At 44.3% G+C, this 15744-nt stretch overlaps 2 protein-coding genes across 2 annotated transcripts in view; one reads left to right on the top strand and one right to left on the bottom strand.

Moving 5' to 3' along the window:
• The window catches only part of CDH23 (cadherin related 23), a 416648-nt gene that overhangs the window by 102802 nt on the left and 298102 nt on the right, over nt 1-15744 (bottom strand). Inside the window, exon 27 of the mRNA XM_081189581.1 lies at nt 14906-15054. Within this exon, the coding sequence (XP_081045707.1) occupies nt 14906-15054 (149 nt within the window). The remainder of the gene's footprint in view (nt 1-14905; nt 15055-15744) is intronic.
• On the top strand, nt 326-9702 carry LOC308585934 (uncharacterized protein C10orf105). The gene is made up of 3 exons (XM_081192044.1): nt 326-430; nt 576-779; nt 7593-9702. The coding sequence occupies exons 2-3, from the start codon at nt 743-745 to the stop codon at nt 8015-8017; spliced, it is 462 nt and encodes a 153-aa protein (XP_081048170.1). The 5' UTR covers nt 326-430; nt 576-742; the 3' UTR covers nt 8018-9702.

Genomic DNA, 15744 nt, shown 5'->3' with positions numbered 1-15744 from the left:
CTTTCCTCCCAGATTATTTGTGCAGGGCCAGGACCAGACCATTAAAAAAACAAAAAACAGAAAGGAGTTAACTCTAGAAACAGAGGGGATACTACATTAAATATAAGATCTTTAAAGTATGACATTGAAGACAAAAGATGCTGGCAAAGTAATAAACAGGAGTGGGGAGAAAGTTGAAGAGCTGAAGACGGGCAAGAACTGCATGCCAGAGTCCCTCCTCCTCCTCTCTCTCCCCCACCCTCCCCCCAATTGTTGGTCCCAGATCAACAGAGGAGTAACTTGAAGGCTGGCATTCAATGAATAGAAGCCAGTGGCCAGACTGTACCATTCCAACTTTCAGCAGGGGATGGAACAGCTGCTAGAGGTAAAGAATCACAGTTCACGACAGCTTCCTATCTCAAAAGTTGTTGCTTCCATGTCCATCAAGAATGTAAGTGTTCAATGCTCAAAGGCCTGCTCCTCTGCATAGTCACTAGCTGCCTAGTGTTTGCTGCTACATCTAAGTTCCTTTGTTTCTGTTCCCTCCATCCCCCTATCCTCTGCCTGCCCCATGTTCCCTTCACCCCTCCCCCAAGTTGTCAGGGGCTGGAAGACAACAGAGGCTACACAAGAGCCCAGGGGATGAAGAACAGAAGAAGAAATCCCCCTTAAAAGCTGGAGGAGGGCAGGAAGCAAAAAAAAAAAAGGTAAAATTGTCTTAGAAATATAGCCAGGGCCCAAAAGTTTTCCTGCAGCTAGGGTGATGCAGTTTCCCTCCAGGAATATCTTCCAAGAAAAAGGTTGGTGCATTAAAAGAGAAGCCACTCCATTTGTCTGTTCCACCTTTGCTATTTTGACCTCAGAGAATTCTTTCTGAAGAAGTGTGAGTGAGACTGAGGCTTCCACTCAGGGGAAAGATGTGAAATTTGTCTGGGATGAATAGCAGGGTAAATCAGCGAGCGCTGCTCAAGTGAGGGCCGCTTCACAAATTACTTTGGGAAGGAACAGACACGTGTAAGTGTCTTAAAATGCATGTCACATGAAACAAGGGAAAGCACAGACCGTGCAAGACCTCCTGACATGCTTCAAAGAAGTTTGCCGTACATTACCACCACTTCTGATATATATAACTTGTAAGCAAGTGGCCAGAAAATGGCTGGAGCATGTTTTGTGATGTCACGTGTGAATTTGAAATGCATCTCATTGAGCTAAAACAAGCCTTTGTGTCTCCATTTACTTTTACTTGACATAGATATTGAAAGTGTATGGTGGATATCATATATATATATATATATATATATATATATATATATATATATATATATATATATATATAGGTTTTGGTGTCTTCGGGTGTCTTCCCGTGTAAGAGTTGGGGTGTCTAGGCGACGTTTCGACGAGGTCTCACTCGTCATCTTCAGGCTGGTGCTTTCGGCTTCTTGTTACTAGAACAGAGCAGGATCTCAGTGTTTGAGTTCCTATAAATACTGTTGAGGGGGTGTGGTGTATAGCCTCCAACGTTCTGGGCAGAGAGGAAGTTCCCAGGTTAATGTGCCTTTTCTTCTTTTGTTCATTAATTACTTGAGGGATATCTTGAGTGATTACTTGAGTGATATTCTGAGTACCACTTAGGAGGGTCATTAGGTGTGGATTAGTTGCTAAAGCTTTCGTGTCTTGACCTCTTGAGCTTGTGAAGAGTTTTTCTGAGAAGATGGCTGTACTGCACTTAGTTGTGCTCTGGCTTGGCTTCGCGTATAGGGGCGAGCTGTGGTTTTGTGCCCTGTGCCAGCCAGATCTGTGTAGGGATTGCAGGGGGGTGCAGCATCCGGAGGTGCCACTATGGTTTGGCTACTGGATGGTGTCTGTAATTTATCTGTGGAGAGGGTCTGGGTTTGGGTCTGGTGAGAGGGGTGATCCCATAGGTGCTCCTTCTATCTGTTTGTATCTTTGTCCATTGTGGATGAAGTACGTGTTCATTGTGGATGAAGTACAATGGACAAAGATACAAACAGATAGAAGGAGCACCTATGGGATCACCCCTCTCACCGGTCATCGCAAATCTGTACATGGAACACTTTGAAACCAATGCTTTAGACAAGTCAGAACACAAACCCAAACTTTGGCTCAGATATGTTGACGACACCTTTGTAATTTGGCCACACGGGAAGGAAAAACTAGATAGCTTCCTCACACATCTCAACAGCCTACACCCCAAAATACAATTCACTATGGAAATAGAAGCCAACAACCAACTTCCCTTCCTTGACGTCCTAATCTACAAAAAACCTGATGGCTCCCTAGGACACACTATCTACCGGAAAAAAACACACACCAACCGCTACTTACATGCACAATCACACCACCACCCTGCACAAATAAACTCCGTAGCCAAGACTCTCATCTCCAGAACCAAACGCCTGGCTGACAAAGACCACTTGACAACTGAGTTACAGAATCTCTCAAATGTGTTAATCGCCAACGGATACCAGCAAAACAGGGTTACGAAGCTAATCCAAAAAGAAACACCCCCCAAAAACCAAGACACAGAAGAAAACAATGGCATGGCCCTCCTTCCTTATATCAAGGGCACTACAGATAAAATTAGCAAAATCCTCCATAAACACAATATCAAAACAGCCTTTTGCACCAACCCAAAAATAGCCAATATCCTCAGAAACCCAAAAGATAAAATCCAGTTAGAAAACCAAGGGGTCTATGAAATACCCTGCAAAGTCTGCCCAGCCACGTACATTGGACAAACAAACAGACGAATAAATGCACGTATCGCAGAACACAAGAATGCCGTCAAAAAAGAAGAAAAAACTTCCTCTCTTTACCAACACATGAAAGAAACAGGACACGAAATTAATTTTGCAGATTCCAAATTGCTCTTTAACATGGAACATCACCACAAGAGAATAATCATGGAAGCCATCGAGATAGAGAAACACCCTCACAACATGAACAAGCGTGACGACACGTCCCGCCTGCCAGACATCTGGAAATTAGCCCTCCCCACAAAAACCGACACCAGAACCAGAGGCACACAGAACGCCATCTCCAATCAACCACACCAGACCCAAACCCAGACCCTCTCCACAGATAAATTACAGACACCATCCAGTAGCCAAACCATAGTGGCACCTCCGGATGCTGCACCCCCCTGCAATCCCTACACAGATCTGGCTGGCACAGGGCACAAAACCACAGCTCGCCCCTATACACGAAGCCAAGCCAGAGCACAACTAAGTGCAGTACAGCCATCTTCTCAGAAAAACTCTTCACAAGCTCAAGAGGTCAAGACACGAAAGCTTTAGCAACTAATCCACACCTAATGACCCTCCTAAGTGGTACTCAGAATATCACTCAAGTAATCACTCAAGATATCCCTCAAGTAATTAATGAACAAAAGAAGAAAAGGCACATTAACCTGGGAACTTCCTCTCTGCCCAGAACGTTGGAGGCTATACACCACACCCCCTCAACAGTATTTATAGGAACTCAAACACTGAGATCCTGCTCTGTTCTAGTAACAAGAAGCCGAAAGCACCAGCCTGAAGATGAGTGAGACCTCGTCGAAACGTCGCCTAGACACCCCAACTCTTACACGGGAAGACACCCGAAGACACCAAAACCTGCATATATATATATATATATATATATATATATATATATATATGCTTTCGTAGATTTTCACGGGTACAGGAATGTAGGTTTTGGTGTCTTCGGGTGTCTTCCCGTGTAAGAGTTGGGGTGTCTAGACACCCGAAGACACCAAAACCTACATATATATATATATATATATATATATATATCTGTTCACATGTCTCTTCTAAAATTAGGCATTAGTTTTTAGCTTCCCTTCTCTTTTCATCCTCTCAGGGGAAAGGCAATTGCTTGTCTTAAATCTGATCATTATTATTCTGCAGAAAAAAAGCACTGAGAGGGGATGGTGGAGTATAGAAGATTTGTTATTTGCATTCTTTCTGTCGATAGGCAAACTCACAAAATATGTTGGGGCTCTTCTATGTGCATCGGTTACCAAATACCTTGAAATTCTTGGGTCCAATTCAGTTTATGCAGCAAGTGAGCTTGCTGAAAATAAATGCCACCAGAGACAGCAAGCAAGAGTTCTGGTGGGAATAAATGCATACAGAAAACAGATCGCCTAGGAGAGGAAAACTTTTCCAGGGGAGGAAGGAGACTCAGTGTTGAAGTGACATTTAAGTAAGATAAATGGTCTTAAGAAGTGATCTGCAAGTGCCATGAACAAGCAGAATGACAGCTTGATACAGCATCACAGGGGAACTGAATGAGAATAGAGCACATTGAACCTCAAGACTGGCAATTTGACATATTTCTTTGTCATACTAAATAAGGCACTGTTGAATGTAAGTATTCCAGAAGATGATTCCATTATAGAATATTACAGGATTATTGACTGAATTTTTTTTAAAAAAAATACAGGTGTGTGTGTGTGGTGCTTTTATACACTAGTAAAATTGGGTTTGCAGACAGTAGGGTTGGGGAGAGAAAGCCCTGTGAACATGTTTCGAAAGTTGCAACTGTAAAAGGTTTTAAAGTTGTTAGTGTATAAAGCAACTTTAGCATATGGTTGCCGCTTCCAGCTGTACAGCCTTTCAAAACTGCACTGCCAATATCCATCAGTATTGCTAATCACAAGCAAATATTATCCAATAATCAAGGAACAAGTATGCAGCCCTTCTCACCCTCAGATTTTAAAAGTATTCCCCCCCATGAGACAAGTATCTGTTTTGCAGACGAAAGAACTGTCTAACATGGATCATCTAGCGGAACTCTAGAAGACTATTATTTCTTAGATTGTTATTGCTACAATCATACCTCGGGTTAAATATGCTTCAGGTTGAGTGTTTTCAGGTTACGCTCTGTGGCGACCCAAAAGTAAAGGAACGCGTTACTTCAGGGGTTCGCCGCTTGCGCATGTGCAGATGCTCAAAATGACATCACACGCATGCCATGCGCAGAAGTGGCAAAACGTGACCTGCACATGCGCAGATGTGCAGAAGCATGTTACATTCTACTCAGGATGCAAACGGAGCTCTGGAACGGATCCCGTTCGCATCCAGAGGTACCACTGTAATTGTATATCAGGGTTGTGAAAACATCACTGGTAAAAGGGGAAGAAACTGGTCTCAGAGGATTCGCCTGTTTAAAGCTGCAGAGGCTGTTCCACTTAAAGGATCCAGGGGTGTGGGGAGACTGGGCTTGGAAGAAGCATGGACCAATCCCCCCAAAACTACCAATAAATACTGGATGCCAATAAATACTAGAAACAAGATTTGGTGCTTAGCATGCATTGACGAGTTTTGTTTTTCCCCAGAGCTTGTCAACGCTTGCTGAAAGCCAAATCCTATGCATAAAATCAGCTAGCCAAAAGTTAAGGATCTGCCATATGCACTTGCTCAGGTACCTGTGCAAACTCCTGTTCTGTCAGGAACAACAAAAGCCGCTGCTTATCTCAAAAAGAATTCAAAGACAGCACCCATTTGGATATATTAACATATATCAAAGTATGCAAGTATCTGTTCTGTATCTTCATGGCTGATCTAAAGGGGGGGGGGAGGCAAAAAAAGGAAGTTGATTGTGTACGACAACACTTGAAACGATCCTCAAAGGACATGGTCACTTATTCCGCAGCTTGTAGGGCCATAAAAAAGTACGGTTGAGCTCCCTGACCATTTTTATAATACTGTTTCTATTTTTGTTTGTGTGTTTTGCCACAAACTTCAAAATTCACTCCAGTTTTACTGTGGATACAAGTTCAGTGACATTTTAAAATCAGCCCAGGTATTGTTGTTTTTTAAAGAAAGAATTCTGGAACAGGGTAACAGGTCATAGGATCATACAAATGCAGAGTTGGAAGGGACCCTGAGGATCCTTTAGACCAACCCCCCTACAGCGCAGGACTTTCCAAATGGCTGGGGTGGTCCACAGGGTGAGCAAGCACTTATTGGTTACAGCCACCCTGTGAAGGTGTGATAACAGGGAATAAAGTCCCATCAGCAGTCTATGCTGTGCCCGTAAGTGCAGAATAGACATTTAGTTCTCCAGAGCCAATCAGAGGCCAAACCACATGTGCAAGATCAGGAACTGGATCTCCCAACTTTTTGTTTTTATTTGAATATAGCTATGGAGTGAGAGATTCCCTGGATCCCTCTTACCAGCAAGAGCCTGATTACTACAAAGCAGCAAAGTCATCTGTATGTTTTTACTTATCTCTCCCCCCCCCAATTTCTCCAAATAAATATGCCCTGCATGTTTGAACTCTTTGTCCAAAACAAGCAAATGTTTGGTGGGCAGGGTGAGTGTCCGAGGGAATGTTAATTTGGACATAATGGAGCAGGGCGCGCATGCTAATGTTGAGATCTTAGGAAACGTCTTCAGCAAATTGTTTCCAAAGGCTAGCCTTAGGGTTTGTTTTGTTTTGTTTTCTGTGCTCTGTAAAGACCAATGCCATGTACTTATTTGCTCAGTCCTCCCAGTGCCTCCTCCCTCTGCGTAGGCAAAAAATTAATCACACTAGGCCTGACATTTAGGAAAGCCCTCTCTGTAATCTTGACCACAGCAGGGATAGTACCAGACAATTAAATATCCATTCCAAAGCCCATATTTCTGTGAGGGGGCACTGCAGTGTTCTAGGACCAACTCTTATTTACTCCTTATTTCCCCCTGCTGCATTGGCATTGTGAGAGCTCAGTAGAATTATGCCATAGCTCCTGTTTGCTGAACTGAGTCTGGAAACAGTCAGACAGGAAGACATACCGATGGTTGCAAGGTAGGGATGGACCTCTTTGGGGAAATTATTATGATTAAATTTCATTGTTTATTAATGGTCTAAGAAGTGCAATGAAATAGAAGGCAAGGCTGGGGTGAGGTGGGGGCAAATGGTACCTTTTACTCTGCACAGAGAGGTATGCGGAGAGTTAAAAAATGTAATGTTTTCACTCCACTGCTGAAATGTGCATATGGGGGAAGAAAGACCTCTCCATCTCAATGCTGGGAACCACAGTGCTGATATTGTGAAATAATGCTTCAGGGTCTGACAGGCCACTTCCTGCAGCTTGGTGGGCTGGATCTGGGCTAGCCATCCCAGCTATAGGATATATACCAGGGGTGAAGAAGCTTTTGCAGAACAAGGCTGAATTCCCTTGCATAATTCCTTTCCAGCAGCCAAGTTCTAGTGGTGGATGGGGCCAGAGGCAAAAGCACAGAGATTATGACTCTTACACCCTTTGCATGTCAAGCTGCATTTCAACCACGCAACACACAAACCTCCCCATCTGGGCAAGCAGAAGGCATTGTGACAGTTCAAGGACACTTTCCAGCTAGGCTAAAGCACTTGAGGAATCTGCAGATCCATCTCTACTAGAGGAAGGACTGGTGGATTCTAAGCAAAGTTCTGCCAGTGGAAGCGTGGGACCACTCAACTGAGTCCGTTTATTTATAATTAGGGTTTGGGGTTTTTGTTGTTATCCTTGACGGTTTTACACACACAAGGCAGCTGATTCTTCTCTCACAATTTGCCAGTGATTCCAGTTCTCTGACTCCACTCTTGTTGCTGTGTCTTGTAGGAAAGATGAGCACAACGCCTGCTGCCAACGAGACCTCTCCAACCGCCAGGGTACTTGCATTTCTCAATGCCACCGCTGAGCTGGTCCCTCTAAGCCCTGAGCCGACTGGGGAGAAGCCCGACTCCTTGCCTATCATCATCGGTCTCATCTGCATCTTCCTCCTCCTGGCTACCTGTCTCGTCTTTATCACTCTGTGCAAGCCAGCAGCTCTAGATCAATCTTTCTATGGTCCGCACGAATGTATGCCGTACCACCCTGAGAATGCCAGTGAGCCGCAGCTCAGGCTATGGAAACGTCTGGGGTCACTAAGGCATTCCATACGCAGCGTCAAGCGCAGCCGGCCCATTTCCCAAGTCCACGAAACTTGTTCGATAAAAGTACCTGTAATCCAGGACTGGAACATCATGGAGTCAACTGAATTGTGACTCATCCATTACCTTCCGTGATTCAGCTGCATCCCGCACATTGTTAACTGACCTCAGATATAGTCTAAGCTCTTTCGGAGAATCACGGAGCAACAAGGATGGGAGAATTGGAGAAGCACAGTGGCCATTACATACCTAACTATGGAAAAGGGATAGAAGCAAACACTTGCAGTGCCTGCTTGATATACGTTTAAAATATATTGTAAAGTTGAAGAAACTTTTTTAAAGGAGATGAGGCACTCCAAATCGTCCTGGTTCCGTTTGTGTCTATGGTCATTTGCTCCCCAAACTCTTTAATTCTATGACAGCAGAAAGGTTTGCCAAAGACAAGAGAAAGACTTGCAGTTCACTTGCCAGATGAATGAAAGTGGATATGGTTCTCTTGAGATGTGCCAGCAATGACTCATTGGCAACGTTCACTTTGATTCCAGAGCTTTAGCCAAAACTAGCTGGATGAAGCTGAGGGCCACTCAATCGTATCTGAAGGCCTTCATGAACAAGCACATTGCATTATCACACATTTAAGTTAGCCACAGGACAATGCTGTGGTAAGTTGCTTTTTAGGAGCAGCACAATATTCTATTGGGATTTTCACTTTTTCCAAAAACCTGGGAGTTAAATTGCAAGACGAGGCACAGCCAAGACAAGGCAGAGCTAGAGATTTTAAGGATTTACAAAACTGCAGGTGAACTTCTGCTCTTTATCACTTTTTAACAAAAGATCTATAGAAATTGGACAGTAGGGGAGTACACAGCAAAGAAAAAAGAAGAAGCCTAAATTATAATGGCAAAAGGTTCTGTGACAGCAGAACAGTAATAAATAAACATGATGAATGCCACAGGTAACATCCATAGGAGAAGCTGGTGCATCCACACCGCATACAGCATTAACAAATGCAACAATTTCAGGCAGGGGAAGGAGTATAATACTTATCAGGTTGCAGATTGTTGTACTTTCAGTGCGTGGGTGGTACAATGGCCTCACAAAAGTATTACCATTCACGGGAAGGGCCACAGCTCAGTGGCAGAACACACAGTTTGGCACTCAAAGAGTCCCAGGTTCAGTCCCTGGTATCTCCAGTCAGGGCTGGGGAAGACCACCATTTAAGTGCTGCCACCAGACATTGGAAACAATATTGAGCTAAATGGGCCAGTGGTTTGACTTGGGATAAGGCTACTTCCACTAAAGAGGATGCCCAATGAAATGGGAAACAAGTATACATTTGGATGGAAGTGCCTGAAGGGAAAGACTGCAGGGAAGGAGCCTTGGTGGGAGGAGGATTTAGCCCCCTCTTGGCTCTACACATTGGCCTCACCACCCCATTTTCTATATATGACTAGGGAAGACTGCAGTTTAAACAAATGGGTCTGCCACCAATCAAGTGTAATCTGATGGTTTCTGAGTGGTTGATGGTGTGCTAGCTAGGAGGCAAGCAAGCAAATGTTTGATCGTTTCACCATGCAGCAAAGCAGGAAGTTTCATTCACAGTACGGTGCATGGACGTGTATGTAAGAAAACTCTGATAACTGCTTCTTTTAGGGAGAACGGCAGCTTCAGGAGGGGGTGGTTTGGAGAAAGGAAGGTGGGGTGCTTGCCATTTCAGTGGCCCGCCATTTTTAACCCGCAGTTCCTGCAACTCTTTCCCCATCTGCTCTTCTTTCATAGAGTTCAGCAACTAAACAAGCAGAGGCCTGACAACCATATGTCAGGAGTGCTCTGATGGTGTTTCCTGCTTGGCAGGGGGTTGGACTCGATGGCCCTTGTGGTCTCTTCCAACTCTATGATTCTATGATTCTAAACCCGCACATGCAAATCAGCAGGTGAAGTTGGGGAGTGGGTGGGTTAAGGGGAAATGGCAATATAATATGAAAACTTTTGAAAACATTGGATTATTTTTTTTAAGTGGCAGTTTCTTACAGTAATCTTTCTTAGGCTCTTTGAGGTAGAAAATGAAAAAAGAAAAAAGAACGGGAAGATCACAACATGTTTAATGAAAACCACTTAGAGATTTTGACAGTTAAGGAGTATACATATTTCATTAAATAAACACATAAATGTTCAAAAAGTGGGAAGCTAGTTTTTTTTAAAGGTCTGTTTTGCTGGTATCTTGGCTATCTATATGGTAATACTGGGAAATGATTTGCTAACTGCCTATTAGTTGTACCTCTTATTGAAATAGATGGAACATGTGGAACAGGCAAAAGAAAGTTAGGGAGAATAGCTTTGGCATACCATGCAAGTTATTTATTTTGAAATAGTGCAATCCAGGCACAGTTCAATTTGCCCAAGATCCATTAACACCAGTCTCACAACTGGACGATGAAGCACTTAAAAGTTACCTAACTTTCAGTCGGCCCAAGTGCCATATCTGAATTATAACCATTGTTTTGTAACTTGAAGGGCTAAGAAAAGAAAAGCTTCACCTGCATAATAGATTGTGAAACATCCTGCATGGGGCACTAACCATCTAGACATCATAAAAGTGTGACGACATTTATTGGAAGCTGAAACTTTACAACCGAGTGGATCTACTGGAGTAAATGGGAATAAAAGGTGTACATTTCAAGGGGGTCTTTTGTGTGTGTGTGTGTGTGTGTGTGTGTGTGTGGGGAGATGCTTTGTAGTGGATTATTTAGTTCATATAGCATCTTCTCAGATTGGAGCCTTATATCTGAAAGGCCCTCCAATACAATTCTGTAATGCTTGAGTGTATACAGCAATGTATGCTTTAAGTCGACCTACTTTCTAAAACAGGTGACTGCACTTTCCCCATTTTTGTTCTCGGTTTAATGACTGTAGATATACAACACTCTGCCACAGACACTCATGTAATAATAATAATAATAAATTACACTAGCACCTGCTGGGGTTGGGGATTATTTCAATATATAAGCAGTAAAGGCCACCCGAACATATTTGTGAATGCGTTTGTAGAGACTCTAGAGGAGCTTGTGCACTTCTGAAATTCAAAGCAGCTTGTGAATTGAGAAGTAGCTGCACAGTGCAACGAAGCCCATTTGTAGTGTCAATGATGAACGCTGCTTTAAATTAATATCTGGAATTCCATAGGGTTGCATCTATTGGTTGCACGAGAAAAAGCCTCTCCTAGGGGATTGATGCACTCTGTCCTTGCTGCACCATAGAATTGTAGTGTCGGAAGGGACCCCAAGGGTCCTGCAGTCCAACCCTTAGGGAATCCCCTGAAAATGGGCAAAGGAACATTGCACCCGAGGGAGCTCCATTTCATGCAAAGTTCCTCCACCCGATGTGAGACAGTTCCTCCCTTGTGCTGAAGTTCTGCGTTGACAGAGCCCACACTGCTCAGGAGCCTCCTACCTCAGTCCTCCGGCAAAGCTTTTTTGGAAGCTGAGGAGCAGGAAAGGAAGGGGAACAATTCTACCACTGAATACAACTCATGGTGCTCTACATACATTATAGTCGGTGCACTTTGTAATCAACCCAGTAAGTGAGATCACTATTATTAGCCCCATGTTGGGCTGAGGCTCCAAGGGAGTAGCTTGTTCAAATGCAGTTGTGTGTGTGTGTGTGTTTTTAAAGGGAAAGGATTTTCTGGCTGGCAGCTAAGCCACTAAGAACCAAGTGACACATGATACCCTAATTCGGTGACTGACTCTCCTGACATATCGCTTTATTGGCCAAGGGAGCTGGCAGCATGACTAAGCCACTTCTGGCGAACAAGAGCAGTGCACAGAAACGCTGTTTGCCTTCCCGCCGGAGCGGTACCTATTTATCTACTTGCACTTTGAAGTGCTTTCAAACTGCTAGGTTGGCAGGAGCAGGGACCAAGCAACGGGAGCTCACCCCGCCGTGGGGATTCGAACTGCGACCTTCCGATTGGCAAGCCCTAGGCTCTGTGGTTTAGACCACAGCGCCACCCGCGTTCCTAAGTTACTATTAGGAGGAACTAATAGTGAAACCATGGTGGCTGCGTATTTCCCCCTTCATGGCTAATCGCAGCTCTGAATGTGTGTGTGTGTGTGTGTGTGTGTGTGTGAGAGAGAGAGAGAGAGAGAGAGAGAGAGAGAGAGAGCAAGAGAGAGGGCTGGAGAATCAGTGTAAATGAGGAAGCATTAGCCTCCCCTCCTCCTGGTTCCCAATCCAAATTAAGGGTGTGGGGGTGGGAATGGATGGGTGCAAAGCTGAAATAAAAAGAAATACCATGGGAGATCCAATCATAGATGTCTGCACAAGTTGCAAAGTTTGGTGGCACTAAGTTACACTAACTCCGTCCGAGCTATTAATATTGAGCACACAGCATATTTAAGAGGCTGGATATCAACTAGCAGATCAGATTTAGGCACCTAATTGCAGCACTCTCCTCTTCCTAAACACTTTAGGACATGACATTTTTGCATCTGAACCACAGGAAAATTCCCAGTTCAGAACATGAGTAGTTCATGGTGCCAATCACTTTAAGAAGATTTATGATATAAGCTGGCAAAACACAAACTTTAAATGAAGGCAGAGCACACCTCCCGTGACTCACTCAGTTGTAAAATTGATTTTAAACTAAAAATAAAAAAATTGTCTGTTTCCCGAATTTGATTTGTGACAGCATTTATGTTCACTTTAATGCGTTTGACTTTCCTTTCGTTTTGGTCAGAAAAGCAATCTCTCCAATTTATTAAAATGAGTTTCACAGGAGATCCCTCATAGGCACCCAATTCCTTTCCCTTGCAGACATTCCCGTAGTACGTTTTATTTGAAACAGCATCTTATTGTGGTCTCTTCAGTAGGACTTGGCTACTCTGTTCAATTTTGTTTCTTATTGCTTTGCTCCCTATCACAGTTTCTCATGTTAATATCAAGAGACAATCAGAAATGTAACTGCATAAACAAAAGCAAATCTTGAAGCATTTATGTCATTCCCATACAAAATCATATTTTGATGCGTTGACATATTTTAATTTTAAAACCATCAAAAGGGCCTAATCAACATTATGAAACAGCCGCCTTGCAAGTTTTATTTGATAACTTTGAAGTTATCAGGAACTCATCTGCAATCTACGCAGGTTTGATACCAGGGGCTGGTCCTGCCAGGAAACAAGAGCATCTCCTATAGGGCCCATAGAAGTTTGCTTTTGGGTGTTAAAACACATCTGCCTCCTCTGGTACAAGCGTAGGGTGGTGGTGGTGGAGAGCAGCAAGTGATGTGGTGGAAGGAAGCCTGAGCCACAATGCTATATAGAGAGAATGTGTAACGGGCAGGCTGCTGGTTCAAATTATGGCAAGGCACAATCTCAACCTAATCCCTAATACAGAGATGTGGTGAGATCACTGCCTTGTCATGGCGAAGGGGCTTCAACAACTCAGAGAAGCTATGAGCTATGCCGTGCAGGGCCACCCGAGATAGACAGGTCATAGTGGAGAGTTTTGACTAAACGTGATCCACCTGGAGCAGGAACCGGCAAGCCACTCCAGTATCCTTGCCAAGAAAACTCCATGGACAAAGACAACAGGCATATAAAAGTTATGAACTGCAGGAGGCAGTGGAAGACAGGAGTGCCTGGCGTGCTCTGGTCCATGGGGTCATGAAGAGTCAGACACAACCAAACGACTAAACAACAACAAAAAACCTCGTGTATATGTGTGTGGGGGCTCTCTCTCTCTCTCTCTCTCTCTCTCTCTCTCTCTCTCTCTCTCTCTCTCTCTCTCTCTCCATTATGGTGTGTATTATTCTTCATATTCCATAAGGCCACCATAGCAATTCCTTCACCTATGATACTTTCAGATTTAGCGGTTAGGTTATTTACAGGGCTTTTTTTCCTTTTCAGCTGGAGCTCACCGGAGCGCAGCTCCAGCATCTCTCAGGTGAACACCATTGCCATTCTAAGAGAACAAGGGAGAAGTTCCGGCACCTCTTTTTCTAGAAAAATAGCACTGGGTATTTGGAGGCAATCCCCTCCTGTCCCCAGTCAACTGAAGTCTCGAAAACATTACCCCAGACTTCTTATATAACATAGCTGACCCCCCGCTGTGCAAAATTTCCATGTGATTTGGAACAAAAGCTTGCAACCTCACTATACCTCTTGGCAGGCTAGAGTGGGGAATTCAAGGAACAAGAAGCCAACTCAGAGCATGCTGGAAATACCCCTCTGTGTTTGCTAGAGAAAATAAAAATGTTTGGTTTTGAAGAAAATCTGGGAATGCAGTTGTTCATTTACCAGCTCTACTGCCATTCATCCCATGAAGGGCTAGCTTCAAAGAGGGAAACAAAAGAAGCAAAATGAGACTCCAAATTCTTCTATCCCAATTTATTATTTAAAGCTGTTTTGTACACTAGCAAAGCATACCTATTTCATCAAGAAAGGCCCTGTGCCTCACTGAAAGTAGCTCTGTTTAGGAGCCCTCTTCTGTTTAAACCATTCGCTGGGTCAGTACAGCAGCTCCAGCGATGTGTTGCATCATCACATTAAGAAGAAATCATTCTGTGGTTACCATGTTGTAGCACAGTTACTTCCGATGCCCAGCTAATGAATTGTGTCTCCTTGAGCCTGACTCCCCCTACCCTCTCGCTCCCCCTCTTTATTCTTGAAATGGTGTTATTAAATCTGCTACTCAAAGTCTCCTGATCTTTTTGATGCTGCTCACTTGTTTATGAATTGCCCTGCTTCCTGTTCTTAGACTTTCCAACTACAGAGGAAGTGACTGCTAAATTCAGCAAAGCACATAAAGTAGTAAAACCCTGGTACATGGGATATGGCCTAACCTTAGTATCACGTTACTGCGACACCAGGTAACAGCTAGGATGAAAAGAGAGAGAGAGAGAGAGAGAGAGAGAGAGAGAGAGAGCAGGCTGGCTTATTGCTTCTCTTCTTCCACTGCGCCCACCGGATCTTACCGAGAACAAACAGTTTAGTTACATGCCTGTACGATGCTGCTGTAGTCAGGGATGTCTTCAGGAACAGTGGCTTCGTAGCTGCTTTGAAGGAAGATGGGCCGGTTGTCATTCACATCCAGCACAGTGACATATACAGTAGCTGTCCCAGTCCTCCGTTTGCCTGTTGGACCGTTATCTGTGAGAAAAAAGTGGTCCATCTTAATCTCCCAACGTTTAGGAAAAAGGCAGGTCTACTGACTGAGCGTTGACTGAATGCAAACAAATCCAGAAGCAAGCAAGGGCAAGCAACCCAGGAACTTCCTCCATTTCCTTGGTGGACAGGAGGAGTCCCCCCAACCCCAGGCGACCCCCGAGAGGAATAATGACTCAAGACAACGTGCTATGGGATTAAAATTGGTCACGACTTTATTAAGTTTCAGATGTAGGGAGACCTTGGCTCAGGCATTGGGCGTTTATCCTTCCCAGTCCCCAGCCAGGGATCTGGGAGACTTCAGGGTTACCCAGAATGTGTGGGGATTGGGGTGGCTCTGGAGAACATATGTTCAAGCAGAGAGCCTGCCCCCCGTTTTGCCGCCGTTGGAGGGGAGAGCAATGACAACCTCTCGGCATATGGCCAATGCCTCCCCTCAAGACCCCTTTAACGGGGAACCCTGGTATCACTGCTGCAAGGGGGGGCGTGGGTCACCGCTTCATGCCCCCTCCATTTAGGAAGCTAGACTAAAGGATTCCACCCAAGGCCTGAAACCGCCAAAGGTGTGACGTTTTGCTACGGGAAAGGCAAACCTGCCAATGCAGGGAAATGCCTTTCTGGCCCTTCAACAGTGACTCTGATGTAGCAGCGCCTGCGTACCTGTGGAGAAGAGGT

This window comes from Podarcis bocagei, assembly GCF_964188305.1.
Source record: "Podarcis bocagei genome assembly, chromosome: 4".
Classification (NCBI taxonomy): Eukaryota; Metazoa; Chordata; class Lepidosauria; order Squamata; family Lacertidae; genus Podarcis; species Podarcis bocagei.
This window is presented reverse-complemented; position numbering and strand designations above follow the sequence as displayed.